This window comes from Abramis brama, assembly GCF_963993115.1.
Source record: "Abramis brama genome assembly, chromosome: 1".
Classification (NCBI taxonomy): Eukaryota; Metazoa; Chordata; class Actinopteri; order Cypriniformes; family Leuciscidae; genus Abramis; species Abramis brama.
The window spans coordinates 22,746,783-22,765,143 of record NC_139963.1 but is presented as its reverse complement, the minus strand read 5'-3'; the positions used below and the strand labels follow the sequence as shown (position 1 = coordinate 22,765,143).

Genomic DNA, 18,361 nt, shown 5'->3' with positions numbered 1-18,361 from the left:
AATGTTTTATTTTCATCAGATGTTTTTCACTCTCTGACTGTAACAAAGTAAATAGGCCTGTAAAAAAGTAAAAAACGGCTGACATTACTCCTCCCCCGACTACCTGCTCAACTGACAAGAGGTTAGGCTAATGTCAGGTTGCCGTAAGGGGCCGTTCACATATCGCGTTTTTTGCGCGTGCAAATCCATTATTTCAAATGTAGGCGTGCGCTCGTTTTTCCAGGCGTGCCTATGTTCATGGTTGCATAGCAACGACAGACGCCACGGGAACATTTTTTTTGGGTGTTATGGGTTGTTGCTAAGGTGATCTGAGTGATGAGCACATAGCTATAGCCTATGCTATTGTTAGATGGTTGCTCACTTGACCAAAACCAAGCCTATATGATATTTTGGCCTCTACATCAGGGATGTGATTTTTGTCTATTTATACAGATATCCGTATTTTCCGACCTAAGAAAAGTGTGTCCCACGTGAATTCAAGAATGTGAATCCAATGGGAAAAAATAGCTGCATTTTGTAACACATTTAAAATATTTTTATTTCATGCATGGAGACTGTAGCTTCCGATTCCACAGCACAAGCTAGCAGTGCCATCTAGTGACTGTGTGGGACTCCCTTAACATCTCAGCCAGGGTCCAAAATGAACACCCGCCAAGTGCCGTATGTGAGTAGAAATCGATGTTGGAGAGTATACTGTAAAAAATACTCACCAGTTGGCTGACGCTGTGAGTTCGGGTCGTGCATTTGAAAACGCAACATGTGGCAACATCTAACCAAATTTGTAAAGGGAGTCATTTATACATTTGTTATCAGCCAGAGAAGCTTTAAAGAGCTCCCTGCAGTTTTTTTTTGACAAAAAATGGTTCAATGGTTAACATTTGAAAGCAAAAAAAAAAAAAAAAAAAAAAATTTAAGTAAGGAATAATTGACGACAGGCCGTTGAATTATTAGAAAAATAATGCACACCCGAGGTGGTAATGCGGTCACGACGCGAAGCGGAGTGGCCGTTCACCTCGGGTGTGCATTATTTTTCTAATAATTCAACGGCCTGAAGTCAATTATTCCGCTTATACTACAGTTACCACACCTCGAAACATTGTTCAGATTATGTATTTCAAGACGTTTGTAAAGTTTTTGTCATTAAAACGCTCTTGTATGTAGGACTAATTTCTTACGCATCTAATCCCATGCCTCCGTTGCTAATTCCAAAACGTCATTTTAGAGTTAGTAACGGAGGTTTGAGCCACTGATAGCAGACTAATGCTGGGACACACGACTAGCTGACACACTCTCTGACTGTTTTCATCGCAGCATATTTTAAACACCGACTCTGAACACAGACTGAACGCGCTGAACACGCGTTTGGGCATGATCAGTCATAAGTATCAAATTACATTCATAACCGGCCTTAAAGTGTGTCCCCGGCTTTATGCAGTTATTAATGCAGTTATTAGAGAGAGATGTGCAATAATGAGACAGAAAAGCATGTGCGTCAATATTATTATTTATTTATTAATTCAATTCGTTTTAATTAATTCGTTCATTCTTTTGTTTCTATTATTGACAGATGACAGTAGACTAGCCAAATAAATGAAACACAAAGCCCTTTTAACAAGTAGGCCAATCAATAATTATTTATTTGTTAAATTATCTGCAATAAAAATCCGTGCTGCAGGACTATCCATTTATTTAGCCTATATTCAGTTTAATTTTCTATTGATTATATAGGACTATATACTTTATTTATTAAAATTAAACTGCATGTTTCCATTGATTGTGAAGCTAGACATTGAAAATTGCAGATCAAGCGCATGGGGCTAAATGTTTTTTCTTGTTATGAATTGTATCCTATTTTCCGTTATTACAGTTGACTACGCGAAGTGATATGGAACTGTAATGCGGTCGAGACCTGCCTGGAACTACTTTAGCTGTGCGTTTCCCTGAAAATAATGCACACCTTAGAACGTTCGTCAACCAATCAGATTCAAGCATTCAACGGCCCTGTAGTATAAGCATACTTAAAATACATTTTCCTAACATGGCAGCGGTCACAGGAGAGTCCCCAGTAAGAGAGTTGGTTATCTGCGTGAGAAACCGCTGTGTTTTTCTTGGCTATGTTTTAATTAATCCCATCCAAACCGAGACTATTTTTGTGGGCTCGTAAGTGTGAGTTAATATAGTCCATGTTATTTAGGGTGGGAGAGAGAGTTCACATGCTCCCAAAGCTTCAACGCATATTTAGCCCATCTGTCCGCAGCCACAGTGAGGAACGGCCACATTTATTTACCATTCTTCTCCAGCGTCCAAGATTCCTTCAGAACCCAGTGGCAAAAGGTTACGGCTCGCTTTGGGTTGGCCTTAATTGGGTCAGGTCTGGCTAAAGGCGAGAGACTAGCTGTCAAACAAAGTCTGCTGCCAAAGTCCTTGACATTACCAACATGAGTTCATCACTCGTAAAAAAGGGGCTTAAAAACAAGTGGTGTGCTCCCCCCCCCACCTTCCCATGGCTAAATATAAACCCAACTAACGTCAGTAAGCCTAAAAGGTACTTCCACCTATAAATAACAGGGGCGGCTGGAAACTAAAGCAAACAGACGAGACTGAAGTTAAAAGGACCACGTAAAATCTTCAACATGCGTGCAGCTGTGGGACAGATAGCAGTTAGGCATGCCTAAACAACAAGCAACAAGTGCAAAGTCTAAGCGATTTGCAAGATGCAAGCATGCATTGCATACGTACACACTGATCATGCTGCATGCTGTTGAAAACTTGCTTCTATTTACAGCCTCAGATCAAATTATGTGTTGGCCCTGCAATTGGTGCCACTTCTTTGATTTCGCCAGCGTAAACACACACACATGTGCGCAGCCTGTATTTGCCCTCTTAGATCCCGCCCTATGGCCAGGCAATGACAGTCGACGCTGGGTATGTGCACTTCTGTTCCATCTTGTTTTTAAACATGTCCTTTTTTCAAACAAGTGCTTGACAAAGCTTCTCTTTGATTGTAGCCTGCTCTTGAGCCAAATCCATTTTAACTCTCCAACACACTAGTGGTCATGGTGACAGACTGCTCTATGAAAAGCACGTCAGAGGTCTAATTTAGGCACTCTGGATAAATCTTACCCTTTAATATTGGTCTGCGACCAACTTTCCTTGCATGAAACAAATTTAGCCGTCATTGTAAGAAAGCTGTGAAACAGTGTGGTCTCAGATTCGTTTTATCTTTCTTTTTTAGTCTTGACACATCTTATCTGGAGCTTTGTGCTTGTGCAACAGGTCTGTCTTGTATAATAAATGCAATAAACATTACGCAGTGGATCTCTAAACTGATGCAGAAGGCAGATGCCCGATAACCTTGTCATATATCGTTCAGGAGGACATGAAATCAATGGCGCATTTCACAATAGATGCATTTTGTTGTAGACCATTATCTATTGGAAAATGTGCATTTCAACGGCACAGGGGTCACATATTACAGTTTTTTTTCAATACGGTTTAAACACAAATTTTCCGAATTATTCTCTTGTTTTAATAAATGGCTAATTTACCATTTATGTGCGCCTTTGTAAGTTGCTGCTGTTGATTTGAATGATAAATATAGTGCCCTCGCAGGTTTGGTAATGCTGTATTGGCCACCCTAGTCTTTTGACCCACATGCGCTTGTGAAACGGTGACCCTTGTGTTCTCTGTGTCAATAGTGCTGACGCAAATTCCTGTGTAAACAGCAAGCTGTTCTCAGAACGAAAAGCTTAGATTTAAACGCTTGTTTCAAATGCGTGAATTAGTTCCAATCATTATAGCGTGCATTGGCACAAATTTAGCAGCGCCCGTGTTGCTTTGTATCTCGTTTGCCCTCGTGTTGGCTTGTATTATCAAGTTAAACTCTGTTTGGTCTCACTCCTCCAGTCCTGTCACGGTCTTGTTTCGGATTGGCTCCTTTTTTGGTTCCTATTATTGTTTTTGGCTCCTTTATTTACGTGATAAACAGTCAACCATCCCCTCTCTTCCATCTTCCGTCTCTCTCTTTCGCCCCTCCTCTCTCTTTCTCTCTCTTTCTCCAAGCAAGCTCTCAGCTCCCGACTCTATTTATAGCACGGTCCCGCCCCTCCCCTGTCGCTCGGCAGCTATTTCCAGCAGCCTGAAGCAGCTCCAGTCTGTTTGTAAACTCCACGTCTCTACACCTCTGCTCTCCCGTTCGCCACGCACAGCGGGTGAAGCTGCAGAGATTCGGCTTTAAACAAATACATAAAGCAACACAGTCACACTAAACAGAACAACGTCGGACGGTTCACTTTAAGCCCATTCATCAGGAGAGCGAGTTGTACTGTGCTGTAGCGAGGACTGGCTGGCTGTACAGAGAGGCGAGGGGAAGGAAGGAACAGAGAGACCGGCAGGCAAAAAATCCCCCAGTGATCTATTTTGTGATCGTCTCTCCTGTTTCGGTCGCTTTCATCTCGTCTTTCCAAGCTCCGTCGCATTTCGTCATGGGGAAGTCTCTCTTTTGGAGTCTGCCGATACCACATGCTTAACTTCAGATGATTGCAGGATACAGGCACGCTCAGACAGGGGGGACTTGGATACAAGCCACACTCGGACTTGTCGGCGTGAATTAGCAGTTTAGACAAGAAGGTGATGTGGTTTATGAATAGACTCGTTTGTGTGTCGTACAGCTGATGGTTCTGAGTGGACAATTTAAGGATTTGTCTACGGCATTTCCTTCCACAGAGACTGGTTCTGCTTGCATTTTTTATTTTATTTATTTTTTATTAAACCATGGAGCTAACGGGCAAAGCGATTGATGATTATTTGCATGCATGTACATTTTGATAAAAAAGGACGCACTGCCTTTTTCCCCTCTTCCTTCAAATGTGTTTGCATTTTTCACTTTTTTCGATGGAGAGTGGGTTGCCATCTCCTTTTTCATGTTGATTTTGCTTTATTTTTGCATTTATTGTGTGGCGGTATTTTGAGACTGGCATGCTTTTGAAGCCAACCGTACCGGGACTGTGCGCGATGTTGCAGACGATCTATGAGACCGAATCCTGCTTTTCTTCAGACAGCACGTCCAGCAGAGAGCGACCTGTGGAGCTGCTTCCTCAATCCAGAAGCACCAGCATGCCTAGCACTGGTGAGTTAGAGAGAGAGATAACGGGCTAGAGAAAAGCAGATACACAAATGCAAGCATGCTTGATGAGAAGTGTATTGGTTTAGGGTGGCAGGTAGAAATGTGCTTGCTTTGCTCTCATTTGAAGATGCATTGAAGTCAAAGGTGTTGATGTTTCTTTGATAGCACAACAGTCATGCTGTGGTGACTTTGTTTTGTCTGGGTCAAGCTATGTTTGGGTAAAACCACGAGGGTCATGGTGTAAACCTGAAACAAAGGTGGCTTCTTTTCCTTTGCACAGTACCATGACCAATGTCACTCTTTTGCTATTTTTTTCATTGCATTCTCTTCGGCTGGTTAATCTGTTGAGGATATTAGGTTAAGTTAAATTAATATGGTCAACATGTGGTTTCGAATGCTCCTGAAAGTATTTAACCCGGTATTAGACGCAAATGTGTTGTGACAGTTGCAAATGACCACTGTGAATTTGAACTTGAAGCAGTTTTTTTTTTTATGTTGTCAGATTTTAAAATAATATAATTTTGCTCCCCAGAGTTCGAGAGGCTCTTAGCCTTATATTGGCAGAGCAAACTTGTCTCTCGTCCTTGTCAGAAGTGACGTCAACATTCCCGTCAGAGCTTTGCGAGGTTTGGCCATCTCTCACCTGCGCTTGAATCAACACAGAGGAATGACTATATAACAGTGTGTGGGTGTGCAAGCGCTTCTTTTGCCTCGCACTGGCCCTGTTTATCTGTCACCTGTTCAAATAGATAGATACGCCATTATTTTAGATCCTTTCACCTCTTTATTTGTAGAAGGGATCCCTTTGTATGTGTTTGAAATTTATAAGGCATTTCTCTGTTGATTTAGGGCAACAATTGAACTAGATGTACTACTGTAAGGGTTTAGTCTAGTTTTGACAATTCTACCCATTAATTTTTGTCCATTTAAATAACAATTTAATATTTTTCATTATTGTACAGAGTTAGGAACTGGAGCCTTTATATTCATACTTTGTTTTCGTTTTGTGTTTTTTTGGAATCCTATAAGAAAATTCCCAGGGTGCCTTTGTTCCAAAGTATGAGTAAAATCCATTACAAATCCTTTAGGATTTTTTGACTAGGACTAGACAAAAAATGTCAAAAGAGCAGTACCTTTTCCTTTAATAAAACATGCTAGGTGTTTTAGCATGTGTCATAGTTGTTTACTCTTCAACATTAGTGTAGAATAGAGTGCTGACATGTCTAATTGTCCTAAAGGGAACCTGACACTCATCTGCATATGCTGTAACACATCATGTACAGCATGTGTTCTGATTATGCAACACAACGTATAGCGTCAGGGTTTGCACAATTATTGTACGCGTCTAGACATCTGTGTGTGCACTTGTGTGCATTCTGCACTGGTTACTTAGTTTGTTTATAAGTGGAATAGTTGCAAGACATTCTGTAAAATATTCAACCGGGAGGTGTCTGACATGTGTGGATGTGTTTTGTTCCAGCAGACACTTTCAAATTTGCTGACTTTACAAAGAAATGTTCTGACATCGGTCAAAAAATAGTTGGTGCACCTTTAAGTACTTAATGATTGAGGCCAAATGAGTTTCCTCACCAGCGTTGGAACATTTCTTTGCAGATTTTGCAAGCTACGACAAATTTACTGGATAAGCTGAGCTGATCTTCTAAACTTGCTGAACTGGGATCGAATCATTATAAGTCGATACTCCCTGGGGAGGTTTTTAATTAATTATACCTGTGTTATGTAATGGAAAAAGCCTTGCAACATCCTGCTGAATCATTATGGATTAGATGGATTGCAGATTTGATGACCGACTGGTGGCTGCCTGTCCGAGCTTTTATCTGACTGAAAACATGTGACTGTAAAACAGTCCTAGAGAATAAAGAGAAAATTTTTAAATGCAACTTTAAACAGTTGACTTTGTGATAAAGAAACCCCCTGCTAAGATGAAACGGGTTTGATTGGAAAGAAACTCAGGCAATTGAAACGGCTTTGTTCTGTGGTCTGTTTAATCTGGGTTGCAGAAATGTAGACCATAATAGTAGTTTGTGTTGTGTCAATCACTTCAAACAAAGGCAAAGAACAGTATCTTTGAAATCAGAGATATCTAAACTGTCAACACTGCACCCGAAACATTACATAAATGCATTGAATGGGGTGCTGATATAGAAATCAATGGCATGACTTTGACATGCCCCCGTCCTCTCGGTTCACCACCTACACTCTTTATATGTTTTAGATATTATATCATTAATTTCCCTGGGATAAACCACATATCAAAGAAGCAATATCAGTATTTTTTGTAAGTAATGGGACATGCAAACAATGCTACATTAACGATAGCGTATAAAGCAGAGCCGGCCCGTCCATTAGGCGACATAGGCGGTCACCTAGGGCCCCGCCTTGCCAGAGGGGGCCCCTGAACCTCACGAATACTATATATTATAATACGTTAATTAATTATATTATTGAAAATTCGGGTGCGAGCATCTTGACTTCCGCAGTTTGTGCACGACGCATTGCATGGACCTGACTAATCATGATACAGTTCACAAAGACGGTGAGTATCTAATAAATTACCCAGACCTACAACATACATAAAAAGGATAGCTCTGTATAGTTCAAACATGACAAATTTCCAAAAAAGATAATAAATACATAACAATAGAATGAATAAAATACGAAAACATAAGAAATATACACAGTAGCTCGTCACACGCTAATTTGCATAATACCGCCCGAGATATAGTGGGAGTCCTCGAGTACCGTAATTATCCCAGTATTCACACACACGGATTCCACCACACTTCTCTCCAAAATGCTCATGTTTTAGAAACAAGAGACATTTTATTTTTTTTTGATTTTTTTTTTTGCGCTCTTACTCTTTAGTAATGCTTAATTTCTTAGGCCTATATGAGGCATTTTGCATGACAGAAAATGTGCTGTCAAAAATAAAATACCAAATATTATAATCTCTATGGTAATATCGACTTCACATATTTGGATTGCCTCTTGTCTGTCATAACGTCACAAAGTCTCGTCAGAGTCGTAGTCATACAGCAATGCTAATTTTAGTTAATTGAAATAAGAATAGATGTTAAATTGTGGTAGAAATGGCATCCAAACGCCATCTTTCTGGAGGTGAAAAAAGGAAGAGGAGAATGGTTGAGGAATAAAGACAAGCTCAAAGTAAAGGTGTGTTCTTCTGACTTCTATAATTAGTGCGTTATTTATTGCTGTATTATTAGTTTTAATAATAAATGTAACAATGCCCATGATCGCAGACAGACATGGAAAAATTGGGCCACATTCAGCGTGTTAAGAATTATCTACCCATGCATTTTGTATAGATTTTTACCCTCTGATGAAGTTATCGTAGTTTTTTTAAATTTGTTATCGTAAAGTTTTTTTAAGGTGGACCATCTCAGACCTCAAAATGGCCGTTTTACCCCTTTTGATAGGCTAATTATGAAATTAATTTATGTTAACTGTCTCTTTTTCTGCAATTTCTCAACTGAGAATAATGGTCATTAATAATCACTATTATAATTTTGAGCAAAATAATCGTGATTATCAGTTTCATTATTATCATGCAGTCCTAACCCACCCCACCCATTCTCCCTCCCCGCTAAAAACAGGTTTCTCCCTCTTTCCAAATTAATATTTAAACCACCATAACATTTATAAATAATACAAAACATTTTTATTATTGTGATCATCAGTTAAAAGTTAAAATGTAGTAGCCTACTGCATTTCTAGTCATTATGCATAATTGTAACCGTATCTTATGCATTTACAAAAACACCTTTAATTTATGCTTTATTTTATATGCTTTATTTTTTATGTGTGCTTTCTGTCTTTTATGTACTAGGGGCTATGCTGAAATCTCTTAGTTTCTTAGTGTTTTTTCACGTTGAATGTTACACTTTTATAAACTTAAATATTGAGCAATCTATAGCCTAATTTTTTTTAATATATATATATATATATAATTTATGTACAATTCATACATTTTATTTCATTTATTTGAGTTTCATGTAAATATTTTTTTCATTTTTGAATGCTACACTTAATACACATTTACAAACTTAAATATTGAAATTGTCGTATCATGTGCTTTTTCTTCCTTCATAAAATTGTTATGAGAGTTTTTTACTCCAGTGGGGCCAATTTTCATGATCTTGCCTAGGGCCCCACAACCCCACGGGCCGGCACTGCGTATATGGATGGCGTATTGGGTATACAAGTGCCATCTGAGTTATATGCCAGAAATAGCTAATGGATTTAGCCAAACAGACTGGAATTGTCATGCAAGGCCATGCTGTCATTTGGCACCGGAAAACGTTGCCAAAAAATGGTTATGCAAAAAAAGGCCCTGAGTAATAAAGTCAATGTGAAACATAAAGTACAATGGTAGCAACCCTTAGGACTTTGGTAATCTATTGTATTTCTTGGCTATTAAACATTTAGTTTTCTGTTGGCTTATCAGTTGGGCCAGTAAATCAGATTTTTACTTTTTTACTTTCACTGATAAAATTTTCACTGCCTACACCATAAAAGAATGATCATTTTGTATTTTTAGTAATGTTTTTAATGTGTTATGTCTTTTTGCAACAAGCTGGGAATTATAAAGTTATAATGTAGCCACAAATAAAACATGTTTTTGCTGGAAAACTCATTTTATATTATGTATGTATGTACAATTATGTAGTTTTTTAACACATTCTTACTGATTCTTTCATTAATGCAAAAGAATGTAACTGTGGTTTGAGGGAGTGGCTAAAAAGTAAGAGAGACTGGTGATGTTAGACAACAAGAAAAATCGTTTCAGAAACGTTTTTTGTTATTTGGGATGAATAATGCACAAGTCAAGCAATTAGCATTAAAAATAAATAGGGAAACTTTTGATTTTGTAAGCCCAAGAGAAAGGTGAACTTCAGGGCTTCTTAGTCTTAAACTTTCATTTGCATTCCAAGTGTGCTTTCTTATAGTCGCCAAAATTAAGAGCTCCTCTAAATTTAGGTGTATCGTTCCAACCATGGCCAGTCAACTGTCTCCCTACTGATGCCCTGTGCTATAATAAGCAGCACGCCTGTTTACAGCCCTGTGGTCTCACCCCCATGTCTTGAATGACAACTGGAGCTTTCAGGGCACTATGGGAATGCATTAGCTCCACCCACTATAACCTTTCAACACCTACTTTGAGGTCTATTCTCAAACTGCTGTGCACTTGGTGTCGTGGTTGACAGACGATCTAAATGAAACAAACATGAGTCAGTCAATCAGTGATTCAGACATTGATTCAGTGGATGATTCAAATGATCAGTTGTTTATCTGTTGCTCTGTCTTCGTGTTGCAGTTATCGATGTTGTTTCCGTGTAGGTGTTCTTTTCACAGGTTACAAAAGTACCCCCGTCTACAACAATGGGAGGATGATGCAAAAAATTACAGTCTGTGGTGGACTACAAAATGCATCACATAATCATTAAAGGAAAGTTGGATGCTTTTTAGGTTTAACAAAAAGATACTCAACATGGAAAATAATTAATGTTAAAATGTTCTTCACCAGTAGTTCAGTGTCAGGAGATCATAGCGGACACTGAACATTCAGTTCAGATTGAGGACATTGTGCAGCAGAGTGGACATAGTATAGCCTACACTATTTATATACTCCAAGATGTTCTGTTTGTACCCTACACATGATGAGCTAATAATATCTCACTGGTCTCATTTTACTATAGTATAGTCTTATTATGGCACTCAGGGATATTTCTGGATGCAAGACAACAATATGCATAAATTGGTGAGGGGTGAGGCCTCTTCTTTGAGGTTGTGTCCTGGTTGTTGTGTCAGATTCTTTACAACAAGTCTGCACTTCATTTATTGTTGTTGCTAGGGTTTCCTGGGTGATTGCATATTAACCTACTATGAGTCAAAAGAGCCGCATCGGTTTATATCCAATGTAATTTTGATTTGGTAATTTTGTCATCATTTTATAATTTGCACATAATCCTATGACCATTTGGGGTGAGTAAATGAATTTTCATTTTTGGGTGAACAATCCCTTTAAGGGGGTGCACATTGAACAAGAATAAAAGTCAACAGATGATGAGATTTCAAATAATTCAATAAAGATAAATTACAGCTGCAAACTGGAAAAATGAAAAAAATGATGTATGTTCCTTTGTTTTTTGAAGGTTTTGCTTGAATTTATTGGAAAATTATATGAGTGACGTGGAAGATATTTGTGTAACCTCTGAAACTCTACCAGGGCGCAGACGATGGATGCTTAATAGTGGTGGTGATGTGTACACATTCATAGAAAATAATGGTTTAGAAATGTTGTCTGCTGTATGTTCTGCGCATCTTCATTTCCCTTCTCGTCTTAATAAGAAATAGCAGCAAGCATGGTTGCTCAAACATGGATACTAGGAGAAAAAACTGCTCAAACATAGATACAGATCCATTTTGTTTCTCTTGCCTTTTGCCAAATGACCCATGACTGTAAATTCCTGATATCTTTTAATATCCTTTACTGGAAATAGTTTCATAAGAAAAAGGATAACCTTTCTTCAACACATGCCATCCAAACCCCTCAGGAGATCTGTAGAGTAGAGGCTGATATTCAAAGCAAAGATCTAGTTCCCTCTCTGACTCTCCCAATTGCCGGTCACCCAAATGAAATTTATTTGTAAGAAGAATCAAACGTGTTGTGAGGATTTGGGATGTTGGGAGTGAATTTTTGTACCCACCAGAGGCAGTTCAGGCCAGAGAATTGAAACCACTGTTGGTGGCATTTTGTCAGGGATGGTCCCTTTTGTGAGCCACCTGTTTCTCTGCTGTTTAGACTGAATATTAATAATCTTTATAATTCATAATCTTAATAAAAATGGTCATAACTAAATGATAATTTCTAAAGGTTCTAGTTCTGGAGGAGCTGTTCCCCATCCCAACCAAATGCTTTGCAGAATAGTAATGGTGCAGTGAAAGTACTGCTATTAGTATTAGAAAATGAATCAATACTAACTTGAGAAACCATAACACCACCTTGATATATATTTCATGTCTTTTTTGAGGGGGGGGGGGATCTTTTTTTTTCTCTACTGGAATACACCCTGCGACCCCCTCTCTGCTTCTTTCTAAAAAGCGGTGTGAGATGAATTCCGCACCACACATTGAAGTTTACCCAGAAAACAACATTCCTCTCATGCAAGCGTTTGACGTCAATGCTGGTGCATTTATAGAACCTGTAAACAGTGGCCAGCACTCAGCCTGCTACTTAGCGATGACATTTCATCGTCTGAATGTTTATGCTTTGCATCTGGCTTCATCTTCTTCTCTGCTTTTTTTCCTGCTCATGAAAGGTTGTACCATTTGAACCAGAGCCCTAAGGAATGGTGGTTGGGCATACACAGCTCACGCTATGATTGGTAGAGGTTTTGCTGTTGAATGGGACACTGTTTTGGGGCTGATGGGGAAGGAGGGGGGTGATGGGAAATACAGTTGGTGGCTCAAGTTTAGTGCCACATATGATGCCTACAAATGACAATGGATTCAGCTGTCATCGGTAGGGACTGGTTTTCTACTACCGTTACCAATGCAGTTACAAGGCAGATATTAAAATTCAATATTTTGTCAAAAATAAATTGAAAATAGAATACTATAGGCTAAAATCAGTCATTATAGATGCTAAAAGTGAACTTATGTGTCACAACATTATAATGTGCTGTATAAAAAATTTATATTAGTTTAGAGATTTGCTAAAGTTTAACAGTGTTATTAAAATATTAGACTTTTTACAGTATCAACTTTAAGTGTTAGATGACAAAGGTTGTCTAATCGTAGAAAATAGAGAAAAATGAGCATGCACAATTAAATATTCAATACTGACTGACCTAGCCTATATCTAGCCTTCTATATTTAATTGTGCATGCTCATTTCTGCATATTTGTTCATTTTCATTTTGCAACAATTTTACTTTAATTATTGAATAACAATGTTACTTTAGCAGATCTCAAAATATAAATTTTCATACTGTACATTGCTGCTACATCTACATTAATCCACATTTTCAAGTGTTTTTCAAAAATTTCACATCCACACTGAAACGTTGGAAAATGCCAAATTAATCTTAGTGCGCATGCGAAAACTTCATAAACACTCACTGAGATGATACAGACGGAACAGACATAATGAAGTTCTCATGCTATTCTTCTAGAATATATATCTCACCATTAACTGATGCGTCCTGGTTGCACTCACTCACCATTATATGTTTGGTGCCCTCATGTTTTGCCGGGAGAGCAAATGCGAGTAAATTTTCTGTCATCTTTGCAGGACTGTGATCTGAAGAGTGTACAAAGAAACATATCTTTAGCAACAGTGTATATAGTTTTCAGCATATAAAGTTTTCGAATACCTCCATTTTCACAGTCCACAGTACAACGCAAAAACAGCATTTCAGATTTATCCACTTGGGAGTGCGTTTTCAAGCTCCATCTTTGTTGATAAAAACCAGTGTGGACTGAAGGCCAAAACAGAGAGGAAAAAGATGAGTTTTCAAACGAAAACGTATTAGTGTGGACAAGGCCTGCGATATTGTAAACATAAATTCATTTAAAACATTTGATTTTATTTTTGTTTTTGACTTTTGTTATTACTCTTTTTTTAATGTTTTTAGTATAGAATTTTAATGATCATCATGCAAGTAGTTGTGAAAACCTTATAAGTAATCTTCCATGCACAAAGCAACAGGAGTACAAATTGAGCCTAGCGGCTGGTGCATGTGCTCAAACTGGCGCACTATCCCGATAACATTAGCCCCACTTTTCCCATAATATGCTGTCTTCTCTCAGCTGTGCTATACATAATTTAAAGGCCAACAACAAAAATAAAAAGCACTGTTCTCTTGCTAAAATCAAAAATGGCACCATTCAGCAAGCATGACGTGAACAAATCGACATGCATTAGCCGATAAATGCTGTTGACTTCCAGCTGTGTCATTATCCACTTTAATTGACGTCATCGTCCGCATGTCTTATGGATCAAGAGTCATTATGAACTAACATCATGTGGTGCACAAGCCCTCTCTTTCCCTTTTTTTACAGCTGTCTTTTTTTGGGCTTCCACCAAGGAACTGCTGGTTTCTTGTTTTCCCAGGGCGAGGGGAGCCTACCCCTCCTTTAGGCCTGCCAAGACATCGGAGGTTCCTGGGGCCCATAAATCACACTGGCTATTTGTAACTCTCCCTTACCAGCTTCAAACCCCAAGTTTAAGCTGCCAAGAAGTCCTTCCAAAGGATGTAAATATCACCCAGCTTTCCTGCACATCTTCTTTTCCTCCAGTTTTGGTCTCAGTGTCGCAAACCATTGGCTGGATCTGACCAACTCCATTTGATTCTCTCTCTCTCTTAGTTCTATCGCGCTCGTTCATCTATGTGCCGTTAACAAGGAGAGGATGCAGAACCGATTTGACAGGGCAGCCTACCGCACGTCGCTGTGTGCTATTTCTGGAAAGCAATATTCATGGTTTTCTCTCTCTCTCTCTCTGCCTTTCCATCTCTCCCGCTCGTTTCTCTGAAGCGTAGCTGGTGTACCGTTGCTAAAGAAAATAACCATGACGTAAACCGGGCTCTCTGCAAAATAGACTTTAAAATAGGGGGATGGTAGAAAGCGCCCAAAGAGCTCAAATAATAAATGGTTCCTCCAGGGAGGCAAGAACTCGTTTCAGTCAAAAAAGCAGTAAAATCAATATGAAACCACAAACTATTTATAAAAATGAAGTACATTTAAGGGAAAAGTAATCAGCCCTGTTGGTTCTGAAAACGTCACCCCTTGCACTAAAGTCCTAATTGATTGATTGCAACTTTTTCTTACAGCGATTATTTGCTCATTGTCGTGTGGTTTCCACTGACAGCTTTTATTTGAAGGCAAACCACCAAAAATTTCTCTCTTTCATTTTTTTTTTCTTCCCCTCATTCTGTCTTGGGGCCGGATTCACGAAAAGCTTCTTAAGAAAGACGTTAAGAAAATTCTTGAGATAAATTCTAAGAAGTTCGTAAGAATGTTTCTAAGTGCAAATCTTAAACATCTTTTTTTTCTTAACAAGAAAATGATAGGCTTTGGTGTTATTTTATTGAAAAGCAGGTGTTCCTGAAGACTTGCTGAATTAAAAACTCCTTAAAGCCCATCTTTTTGCGCTGCCTGCAGATTACCGTAGTTAAGCGCTTGGCTTGACGGGAGTTAATCACTCAGCGATGTCAAGTTAAAATAGTTATTTTAAAAGAGCCTGTCTTAAGATGCAGCGGTCTTTCCCATTCATTTGTGCTCCATCTTTGTGAATGCATCACGTATAGCCACTCTAGTGCACTGTTAATGATCGATCTGTTTCACTTGTCCACATTTCTGGTACATGTAATATGTTCATGTCAATTTATTAAACACCTTACCTTTGGGGATTTAAGACAGGTTTTGGGTTATCCTAACTTTAAGAAGTTATATACGATTGTTTTTAAGAACATTCTTTTCAGGAATATGAATACTTCTTAAATGTTTTAAGAACAATCTTAATAATAAAGTTAAGAACATTTGGTCACACTTTAGATTAGGGTCCAATTCTTACTAACTAACTATTAACTACAACGTTTGCCTTAATAAACTCCTTATTACTGCTTATTAAAGGTACAATATGTAAGATTTTTGTATTAAAATATCCAAAAACCACTTGCACAGTGTTATATATATCATTCAATTTTGTACTTACATTATCCTAAATGTTTCCAAGAATTTGTCAATTCAGAGAAATTCAGAATTTTAAATAGTGCCCGTCACTTGTCGCCTGTCAATGACGTAATATCTGCGTTATCCCTGGTTTTCCGCTTGTAATGCCACGGTAACCATGGCAACAGACGTGGACAACTGCGTAATGTCTAGCGGCACACTCACGCTGTTGTTGTTTCGTTCAAACATTATGGACCATAGCAGGAGAAATAAAACGGTAATCAATATCGGCGTGGCGTTTTCGAGATGCCGAGAGCTTCGCAACAAACTTCGATTTGACAGAGACGCTGTTCTTGCTTGTGCTTTATTAGACAGGTGAGCAAATGTACATAAAACGAATCAATGTTATATAGCTCAACATGATGAAATATGATCAGTATGCTATATGATCAGTATGTTATATGATCAGTATGCTATGCTAATGTTGATCTAGCTTACTGCTAGTCTCATACAGATAAACTAACACATAGAATAACATTATAACTTTCAACACTCAAATGCAGTATGATAGTGTGGACCAAGTGAAATCTCATTCCTTTATATCCGTGGGACTCGCGTGAGGTGCTGATATCTGTCTCTCATTAGCAATCGCACCCTGCTTCATACCACAGTCATGTTAAAAAACATGAATGTATTCACTCATCCATAAACATTATTAGATCCATCAGCATGACGACAAGTTCCATGATTCCACGCTCATTCACTGCATCATCAACCTTTGTTATTGTTTTGAAGAGGTTAACGACCCCTAGCAGCGAAAAACTACATATTGTACCGTTAATAGTTAGTAAGGTAGTTGTTAAGTTTAGGTATTGGGTTAGAAAATAAGACGAAAAATAGACGAAGCCCCTAGTTTGTTTCTGTGCTGGGGAAACACATCCCATGATTCACTGCTGTGTCCCAAAGCTTACCAACAGAGATGCTTCTGCAGAACAGAGGGAAGTGCAGGCACATTTATTAATGACTGTCCTTGAGGTCCTACCTCAGCGTCCTTAGCTTCTCTTGCTCACTTAGTGTCCTTTTTCTATCATTCTTGTGTGAGTGTGTGTGTGTGTGTGTGTGTTATTTATATATACATATATATATATACATACACATATATATATATATATACAGTGAGGAAAATAAGTATTTGAACACCCTGCTATTTTGCAAGTTCTCCCACTTGGAAATCATGGAGGGGTCTGAAATTGTCATCGTAGGTGCATGTCCACTGTGAGAGACATAATCTAAAAAAAAAAATCCAGAAATCACAATATATGATTTTTTAACTATTTATTTGTATGATACAGCTGCAAATAAGTATTTGAACACCTGTCTATCAGCTAGAATTCTGACCATCAAAGACCTGTTAGTCTGCCTTTAAAATGTCCACCTCCACTCCATTTATTATCCTAAATTAGATGCACCTGTTTGAGGTCGTTAGCTGCATAAAGACACCTGTCCACCCCATACAATCAGTAAGAATCCAACTACTAACATGGCCAAGACCAAAGAGCTGTCCAAAGACACTAGAGACAAAATTGTACACCTCCACAAGGCTGGAAAGGGCTACGGGGAAATTGCCAAGCAGCTTGGTGAAAAAAGGTCCACTGTTGGAGCAATCATTAGAAAATGGAAGAAGCTAAACATGACTGTCAATCTCCCTCGGACTGGGGCTCCATGCAAGATCTCACCTCGTGGGGTCTCAATGATCCTAAGAAAGGTGAGAAATCAGCCCAGAACTACACGGGAGGAGCTGGTCAATGACCTGAAAAGAGCTGGGACCACCGTTTCCAAGGTTACTGTTGGTAATACACTAAGACATCATGGTTTGAAATCATGCATGGCACGGAAGGTTCCCCTGCTTAAACCAGCACATGTCAAGGCCCGTCTTAAGTTTGCCAATGACCATTTGGATGATCCAGAGGAGTCATGGGAGAAAGTCATGTGGTCAGATGAGACCAAAATAGAACTTTTTGGTCATAATTCCACTAAACGTGTTTGAATGATGAGTACCATCCCAAGAACACCATCCCTACTGTGAAGCATGGGGGTGGTAGCATCATGCTTTGGGGGTGTTTTTCTGCACATGGGACAGGGCGACTGAACTGTATTAAGGAGAGGATGATCGAGGCCATGTATTGCGAGATTTTGGGGAACAACGTCCTTCCCTCAGTTAGAGCATTGAAGATGGGTCGAGGCTGGGTCTTCCAACATGACAATGACCCGAAGCACACAGCCAGGATAACCAAGGAGTGGCTCTGTAAGAAGCATATCAAGGTTCTGGCGTGGCCTAGCCAGTCTCCAGACCTAAACCCAATAGAGAATCTTTGGAGGGAGCTCAAACTCCGTGTTTCTCAGCGACAGCCCAGAAACCTGACTGATCTAGAGAAGATCTGTGTGGAGGAGTGGGCCAAAATCCCTCCTGCAGTGTGTGCAAACCTGGTGAAAAACTACAGGAAACGTTTGACCTCTGTAA

General features: G+C 39.0%; 1 protein-coding gene across 6 annotated transcripts in view; it reads left to right on the top strand.

Moving 5' to 3' along the window:
• Positions 1–18,361, top strand: part of hdac5 (histone deacetylase 5) — a 75,794-nt gene that overhangs the window by 25,243 nt on the left and 32,190 nt on the right. For 3 of the 6 annotated variants that reach the window (XM_084125887.1, XM_084125886.1, XM_084125885.1), the window contains exon 1: positions 4,357–5,128. The exons of 2 other annotated variants lie outside the window; for them this stretch is intronic. In XM_084125887.1, coding sequence (XP_083982013.1) covers positions 4,978–5,128 — 151 coding nt within the window. In that variant the 5' untranslated portion in view covers positions 4,357–4,977. Of the gene's footprint in view, positions 1–4,261; positions 5,129–18,361 lie in introns of those variants that run through there. One more of the 6 variants, XM_084125888.1, reaches the window with a different exon arrangement.